The sequence below is a fragment of the Pleurodeles waltl genome, chromosome 7 (genome assembly GCF_031143425.1).
Source record: "Pleurodeles waltl isolate 20211129_DDA chromosome 7, aPleWal1.hap1.20221129, whole genome shotgun sequence".
In the NCBI taxonomy this organism is placed as follows: domain Eukaryota; kingdom Metazoa; phylum Chordata; class Amphibia; order Caudata; family Salamandridae; genus Pleurodeles; species Pleurodeles waltl.
Window position 1 is genome coordinate 697,433,645 of NC_090446.1, and position 8,999 is coordinate 697,442,643.

At 43.0% G+C, this 8,999-nt stretch overlaps 1 protein-coding gene across 2 annotated transcripts in view; it reads left to right on the forward strand.

Annotated features, from left to right (window-relative positions):
* The window catches only part of SPRY4 (sprouty RTK signaling antagonist 4), a 32,256-nt gene extending 25,352 nt beyond the window's left edge, over positions 1–6,904 (forward strand). For both annotated transcript variants that reach the window (XM_069244701.1, XM_069244702.1), the window contains exon 2: positions 1,233–6,904. In XM_069244701.1, the coding sequence (XP_069100802.1) occupies positions 1,268–2,164 (897 nt within the window). In that variant the 5' untranslated portion in view covers positions 1,233–1,267 and the 3' untranslated portion in view covers positions 2,165–6,904. The remainder of the gene's footprint in view (positions 1–1,232) is intronic.
* The last annotated feature ends 2,095 nt before the right edge of the window (positions 6,905–8,999 follow it).

The window sequence follows — 8,999 nt, forward strand, 5'->3', positions numbered from 1 at the left end:
CAAAAGGCAGGTGCCTGTAACTAGAAGCACCCGTGGGGGGATTTCCTGTTTGAGGTAGGGATTCCAAAGGTGGTGGATCAAAGTTTCGTGAGACCCTCCTTACCCAGCAGCTTGCTCCCCCCTCACCTTGGAGTTCTCACCACTGAAATGATTGGGGCCTAACAGCTGCTACCCCTGGAATTGCTGTGGCTTCTCTGGTCTCTGGTCATGAAGGCAGCGACAGGACTGGACAAAACATGAACAGGTGTATAAGCCCCATTTAGTTTCTGTAATTTAGCTCTTTGCCCTTCCCTTGCCCCACAGCAGCAAGCAGTAGCCAGTTTAGGAGCTATTGGTGGGGAAAGCAGTCAACCCTCCGGAGTCAGAAGATGTGTGATGTCACTGCCTCTAGCATTCTGATGTATAGTAACCACTGTAATCAACAAGGTGACTTACAACCCGGTGCGTTGATTGGAACTTTATAAAAAGACTTGCATTACCATCCACACGACTGGGGGGAGTCCTTCTGAAAGGCAGTGGAAGCGGAGTACCTGTTGTTTAAAAATGAAAATTAAACTTGTTTGGCCTTTTGAGTTAAACATTCAATGCTCATCGTACCCGCATTACCCATTAGTGTCTGTTGGGTTTAGCCAGGGGTAGAAGCTGCCACCTCTGCTGTGTTGGCCCTTCTGGTCCTAAGGGTCAATAAGAGACTGGCAGGAGCAGAAAGGAAATGGAGTCGGACTCCCTCAGCAGCAAATATGAGACTAGTGAGCGTGTGTGGGTGGCTCAAATAGTCAATCCTTTGCTGTCATCAAGGGGTCAAGCAAACATGGAGCCTCTTCCATTGTCGCAAGAGTTTTGGTAAATTAACATATGTGACATTGTTTTAAAATTCATAATGCTGTGGAAAAGAACGGTCTCTTGTGGGGGAGGGGTAGGGGTTGGAACATGATGGAATTTTGCAATGCTTCTATGTCCAATTCTGTATCCTCCAACAATTGATCTTGCTAGACTTATCTGGCCAACAAGTATTAGTACACGCGTAGTAAGACACTGTTACATTGTAGCCACAATCTTTCCTATGTCAATGAACTGATAATGAGAAATGGATTCTTCTAGACTAAACATCCTTTAGAAGGGTGATGTTGCATTGTTTTAATCCACAGTTACTCATTGCATTACATTATATGAAATACTCGTTGGTTGCCTTTTCCAAGTTAGTAATTTTCTTTTTTTGCTTTGCCTTTTAGGATTTATAAAGCCTCGTTACCCAGTGATCACAGACATGGAGCCACGGATGCCACACAACATCACGGTAGTACCCAATTCAGCTATGGTGCAACCTTTGTTGGACAGTCGTATTCCCTACGGCCGGTTACAGCATCCACTCACCATCCTTCCCATTGACCAGGTGAAAACAACCCACATCGAAAACGATTACATTGACAATCCAGTGCTGGTCCAACTCGCCAGCCAAAAACACACACGAAGCCACCATGAACCCATGCTGATCAATCAGCACCTGCAGAGGTGTGACCGTGATGTCACCCACCCATGGATCTCGTTCAGCGGGAGACCTAGCTCCATTAGCAGCAGCAGCAGCACCTCTTCAGACCAGAGGCTTCTGGACCACATGGCACCACCTCCAGTGGTTGAACAGTCCTCTCCAAGAGCAGTTCGGATACAGCCCAAAGCGATCAATTGCAAGCCACAGGACCAGAAGGGCACTGGGTCCCCAGAGTTGGACAAACACTTTCTTCTCTGTGAGGCCTGTGGCAAGTGCAAGTGCAAGGAGTGCACGACTCCCCGGACTTTGCCCTCCTGCTGGGTGTGCAACCAGGAGTGCCTGTGCTCTGCGCAGTCCCTGGTCAACTACTCTACCTGCATGTGCCTGGTTAAGGGTGTGTTCTACCACTGCACCAACGAGGATGATGAGGGGTCCTGTGCTGATCATCCCTGTGCTTGCGGCCAGTCGAACTGCTGTGCCCGCTGGTCCTTCATGGGTGCCCTTTCCTTAGTGCTGCCCTGCTTGCTGTGTTACTTGCCAGCCACTGGCTGCATTAAGCTGTCTCAGAAATGCTATGACCACGCCAGCCGGCCAGGCTGCAGGTGCAAAAACACAAACAGCGTAATTTGCAAGGCACCGGATGGCAAAGGAAACAAACCGGACAAACCTTTCTGATCCAGCAGAGGCCAAGTTTTATATGTGGAGCATACATAAAGATATATATATATACAGTTGTATATGTAACCAGTGTTTTAAGGTTGTGTTGTACTCTCCTTTGCCTCCTACGGTAAAACAGACAAAACACTTGTATTGCAGACTTTCTACACTTGGAGTCCCTTGTCTTTTCTTTTATTATTCTGCCACTTATGGACCACTTAAGAACACATCACAGAATATCTAAAGGTCTTTACTGTTTGGTCTAGCCAGCTGTTCTTGGTGGGTTCTGGTAGCGAGCATTGAGGGGCTTTTTTATCACATAATGTTTCTCCAAAATAATCTCTAAGCACTGTTGGTGGAGGGTGTTTGAGCTGTACAGCAAAGCTCTCCTAGTCTTTTCAGAGGTGGACTGGCCTACTTGGAGTTCGGATACCTTCCGGCAGTCCCACTTGAAGGCATGGGTGAGGCAGCGCCAGTCGCACGAGGCTACCTGACATGTCCTTCTCTGGCTGATCCTTCTCAGGGGCACGGTCCTGTCAGAACTTCCACCTTGATGCATTAGTAGCGGATGCAGCTGTTTTTCCTTGCCTTCTAGTACTTGTAGACCTGCCCATTCCATTATAAATTCAAAGCTACAAGTATAAGAATGCAATGAAAAACTTGAACTGTCGAACTATCCCCATGGAACTGGGAAACGTGCGAGCTCTGTTGTCGGTCAGCAGATTCAGTAAGGTCGGCTTTTAGGTCTGTTGTCATGAACCTATTGGCTACCTGAAATCATTTTAGATTTTTTCCCCACTTTCTGTTCAGTTCTCTCATGGATGTCCTATTGCTGCCAAAGGCAGACCAGCTGGGATATTATTTTTTGGTTCAATCTGTTTCTAATGGCCAGTTGAATACAACGCCAGTATGTTCTTCCAAATGCCTTTTTATTTTGGTTTAGATTTTTTTTTAAGGTAATTGCTTAAACTTGCACATTGCTCTTCTTTTGTTAACACTTGCATTTAGCCAGGCGTCCCTGTGGTGAATTTTCACGCTTTTTTCTTTAACCTCAGTCTCCTGGTTCTCTCAGGCGCATATCAGCCAATGAAAGAAGACTTTGCCCCTTATATTTTTAAGTTGTTTTTTTTAAGATGGGGCAAGAGGGTATCCATTTTCTTCCACTTTCAGAGCACAAGTGCATGCTTCTGCATTCAAAAGCGTCGGGGTTGAACATCTGTCGTGATGGAGCCAGATAACCCTTTAGAAGAAGCTTATATTTTTATCCTAGTTGGGGGAGGCATTGGCGTGCTTACTCTTGTGGAAAGCCTCTTCCATTGTTGATTCGTTATTGCTGCTGCTGCTCAAAGTAATGCATCCTGTAAGATACGTGTTTATATCTTTGTAAATATAGAGAGAATACAAATGTCTATTTTAGTGACTTTATCATTCACTGGGCGGGGTCGGGCAGGTTCACTTATTGTGCAAAGGCCGGTAGCGTTCTTGTAGCTAAATGTTTTATGCTCGAATGAGTGGTCCTAGAGCAGCATGCTGTCTGGTCTCACAAAATGTAGGAACCCCATCCCAACAATCCAGGGCAGGTGCTCATCATCTCTGCCACAAGCTTTAGTTGAACCATGCATCAGGGCAAATCGGTACTTTTAACTGGTGTGTGCCAAAGCTGTTGAAGGCTCCTGGCCAATCAGGTTGGGAACCAACCGCTGGGGCTAGCACCTACCATATTGTCGGAAAAACAATAGATGGTGGCTACATGTACTAGCAACTTTCTACACCTCCTACTGTAGGGGCCTGTGTTCTCCTTCTGGTAGTCTCTCAGTTTAGACCTTAAATTCCCCTCATCTCTTCCTCTAACCATTTATAGCTTGGAAGTGTGACTTTATTTTCTCCCACGGAAAAACATGTCCGTGTTCAAGTTACATGTCCGTCTGAGTGCACCAGCGCATGGTGGTTCTTTTTTCTTGTTCCATTAAAAATTATATGTTTGGTGGGTGGGCTTGATCAAGGCCTATTTACACCACTAGTTCATTGTTCTTTAATTTAAATGTGGAACTTTTGTTTTCTATCCTACCTTAGACTTCCAGCTATTCTTATTTATTTGTTCTATTTATATTTGTTGCTTTATCCATGAAGTAATTTTAGAAAATGGGATGAAGCATTTGTAAAAATGGGTTACTGACCCTCTAACCTATGAGCATGTATATATCACAGCAGGAGTGAATGTGTATTTGCGTGTATATATATATATATATATATATATACATATACACACACACACACACATACTTCTTTGCACCTCAGTGTCTCATATTCAGACGGTTTCTTAAAGCAAGTGGTATTTGCCTGGTAGCCATCTTCTGAACAGAAGTGGGTACACTTAGCCACACGTCCATATCTCAAGCCTAAATGGGTGTGTCTTTTGTGGAAGGCAAGTGAGAACCATTTTAAACATATTTTTTCAAGATGAAAAAGGCAGGGTGAACTTACATAGATCAGACTACATCTGCACCACACTGTCAGTAGGAGTGATGCGTTGCCTTTTGGATATTCTGGCTAGACTCAACAGCTCATACCATGAATGTTCTAAAAGGTGTGGCGCAGGTGGGTTTAGGGGCTCCGTCAGTCCCTCCCCTCAACTTATCTACTATTATTATCAGTGAACCACTGCCCCCCACAAATGTGATCATTTATAGGAAATGTGGACCTGCAGTTAAGTTGACATGAATCTAGTGTCCGACATACACCTTGAGAGCGATCGTGAGCTTACGAGGAATATCCAAGGTGCAATGTGGAAGAGCTGGCCCTACTTTTCCCAGTGCTTACGATGACGTTTCTGCTGGACAATTGTGGCAACCTTAAAATTAAAGCCTGATTCACCAAATTAAGTGTTTCATACATTGTAAACACCGCCATGACAGTACAACTTCAATGTGGCTGCTGTATTCAGGATGTTGATAAAATACAGGCAGCATTTGTTGTCTTTCCAGTTCTTATGGAGGGGTGGGGCTATAGAACTCGCTGCCCTGACTGATGGTTTATGGTGAACAGCACATCTCAGTCTTCTGCTCCCTGTACGGTCTGCACAACCAAACATTTCTGCTCAGCTCACAGGTGACCCCCTGCAAAGGGATGGGAACATTAGTAATTATTGGAACAATACATTATTTTTTTACACACGCTGCACAGGGGTAAATAGACTTACCAGCGAGCAAAAATGCTTGCTTTGGGTGTGCCAAAGAGAATCTGTGTCTGGGATGTGACAATGCTTAGCCACACTTGATGTTGAACACTAGGTTGTAATGGTCTTTATGTAGCACCTTTGACAAGGTTAGATTTAGTTTTTCATCATAACATCACGTCTTGTAATATCTAACCTAAAATGTGCATGAACTTCATGTAGCAAGACAGTGGTTCACGCAGAGAAGTGAAGTAAGTGGATGGTTCCCACCTTTAGCCCTCTGTGAGGTCACTCTACTGCAAAATTGATATTTTTGGCATTGTCTGTAATTGCATCTGCTTTGTATGACTATTGCCCGAATGCCAACAAATGTTTCTGATGCAATTTATTGAAACTTTTTGACCCTCCTTGTGGGAGAATATTTTGGTTTTTCAGTAAGAATTTTCTGGTGAGGTCACATTCCATTATTTGGTGGATAAATATCTGCATTTCCCTCTAAATCTGGGATGATGATGTCATTGCACCAATGTGTTTCCATTAGCCCATGGAAGATCAGGGTAGCACAACAGGGCATTGTGCATGCCACACGCAAAGGTATTTTACATGCATCACATGCCACTGATAAATTGACAGTCAATAAACATCTATGAGCACAGTGGTTTTAATAAGCTATATTGGTCTAAGTGCACCTTGTGTGGGCAGCCTGTAGAGTATTGGTGCCTGTAGGTTCATTTAAGATAATGAAAGTGACGTTTTTATGCTGATTGGGTTGACACATCAATCAGAAAGATGCTTATTTCACCAGCAGGATCACAGCAAAATGTTTTCAGTATTGAATTTGAAAGAATTGTGTACTTTTTTGAGATCCGCTAGGCATCTCTGCAGACTATGGCAAGAGTGCGGTTGGGGGTGGATCGAGCAAGCTGCTTGGTTTTTTTTTTGTTTATATATATTGTTTTATTTCAAGGTACTCGCCCACTTGATGGATACTAGCCTGGGCATTGTTCTTCTTGAGGGGAATGGGAACCTGGAGGCAGGAGGGAATCCATGTGTTCTCGTCTTTCAACCCGTGACGTGGAAAAATGACTTTACCTGGTAGCCAGGGAAAGGAGGCACTTGCAAGTGTCTTTGAAGAAACATAGTTTAATTTTCTTAGCTATGTGTGTTCCAAGCATTGCATGTAAAAATAGCAGATCTTTTGTGATGTGATGGGTACCAGCACAAAAAGTGCATTTATGGTCATTTTTGAGACCTCATTCTTTACTAAAGTATAAAGATATGGTGGGAAGATGGTATCCTATATTTTTCCAGATCTATGTATGACAAGCAACTTTGTAGCACCTGTTTGATGCAAACATTTTGTTGGCGTTTTCACCTCTGTCCCTACCCCCTCCTCCCTGATAACAAGACATGGCCGAACAGAAGGTTTCTTATGTATAGAATATTTATTTTGAAGCTCTATTTTAATAGTATTTATTTTAGAAAGTCTACTATTGTAAAAGTTCTTCTGGTTTGTGAAGAAGCAAGTTAAAACCTGAATGTACTGATCTAGAATTATATATAAATATATATTGTTAAATATACTCATGGCTCTTGACTTTTTCATTATTTAAGACTTTCACAGTTTTCCTTGTTTTGCAAAGACAAGTTACATTTGTTTAAATCAAATGTCTATTGTTTTTTTTTTTTTGCAGGAAATTTTGATTGTAAAAATGTGTAGTCTTATAGTAAGAGGGATACACTTCTAAACTGTTAGAAAACATTTAATTATGAAACCTTTAGTTCGACAAAATACTTCAAATAGAACCATAGCTGACTATGAGAACGGGGTGGTCCCCGAATCCACATCAGCAATAACTGGAACTGGAATACTAAATCTGCACTGCTGCAATGGTGAGGGTGGAGTTCTTAAAAAGATCTAAATACTAACAGCGGACATTTCATAACGTTGTTTAAAACATTTTTTCAAATTCATAAAAAAAGTTTATATTTTTATAATTTCATTTAGATTAAAATTGTGACATTTTCGAACTGTTTCCGAACAAAGGGCCTTTTCTTTAGACGTCACATAAAATTGAACAAAGGTTTTTTTGCTGTTTATTTGGAACTCATTATAAATTCACCTAAGACATCAGTATGTTTCTTGATGTCAATTCCTGTGTGTGCAACCGGCTTCTAACCAAGGCCGAATGCTGCTTACACGGCATTCCAGCAGTCATGGCATCTGAACCTCCGGGGAGCAGTACTGAACTGGATTTAGGACAACATAGCCTGTGAAAGTTTCTCTAAGTAATTGGAATACACTGACATGCTTGCAGCATCCCAGTGGCAAAGCTATTGGCATAGCTCTCATCCTTGTATATGCATTCCCACCAGGCCTAATGGCAAGTGTAAGACCAGCCAACTCTTTGAAGATTTCTGTGCGGAAACCTATAACAGGAGTTCAGTGGAACAGGGAGGGCATGGAAAATGAGCCCTACAACACACAACCACTGCATGGTCTGAGTGACTACACTCTAGGAATTACATTCTCCTGGCCACAACCAAAATTAAATTAGAGATAGGGATACACACAATAGCCAACGCTGAGAGTTCTGAGACCCAATGGCCTCTAGAAGCGCCTTCCAATCTGGGTCAATTATTTTTCAGGATTACTGAACTGAAATCACCAAGGGGTCGTTAAATACAGTGGATGTTGTACTTTAAGCAAACAGCATACTGTGTTATATTTTTCCCCTCTACGTATTTTCTTTGCAGTGGCCAGGATTGCTCGTCCTCGCACTAATTATGCGGCTGTCTCCCCAGACTAGGGCAAGAGGTAGGAAGATTGTGCGTGCTCCTGCTTTTAGTGTAGCATAGCAGGTGGAAGGGAGGAAGTCAGTGCTTCACTTCCTGTTTTGCCACAACAGCCTGTCGGGGTTCACAGTATGGCTCATTGAAAGTGCTTCCACAAGAAATGTCTCCCTGCTCCAGGATACCTGCTGGCTACACCTTTTGTCTACGTTTTTCCATCCTCCAGAAGCCCTGCTTTATCGGGCTTGCCCGGGATATCTGCCTTGTGAGCCAGAAAAGCAGGAAACATCGCTTAAAAATTGTTGTCCCTACTTACCACACAAGGCAAGGAGAGAACATTTCAAAGAAAAGTAATGGCGGAGTTCCAGGTTTGATTTGCAATGGCCCTTGCACCGTTTGTGGCAAACAAATTGTATTCTATCCATACTTAAGAGCTTAGGATCAGCCATTGGTTTCTTTGACTCAGGAATCTTCAACCATTGGTGTGAGACATTGACAGTCACATCTTGGATCAGCCCACAGCGCTCTTTTTAGTCTGCCGCCAGTATGGGTGTATCCTTCCAACGCCATTTAAATCTATGAGGGGTTATTTTATAGCTGAAAAGTGTACTATGTCATCGCACATTTCACTTTTTAGCTCATCCATGCCCTGTTCCCTTGTTTTTCACTGTATGCTGCATGCCTGGATTTGTACGTGCTTAAGTGCAAGCATCAACACTATTAGCTTTGCAAGTGCTTGTTTGTTAAAATCACCACCTATGGGCAAACCAACCCACTAATACGAGGGATGCCGAGAATATGCATTCTGGGCAGACACCATTTTACAATACATCTATTGTACAATCCCTGCACTTACACAGCAGTTTTTCCTCAGGTCTTTTCCGT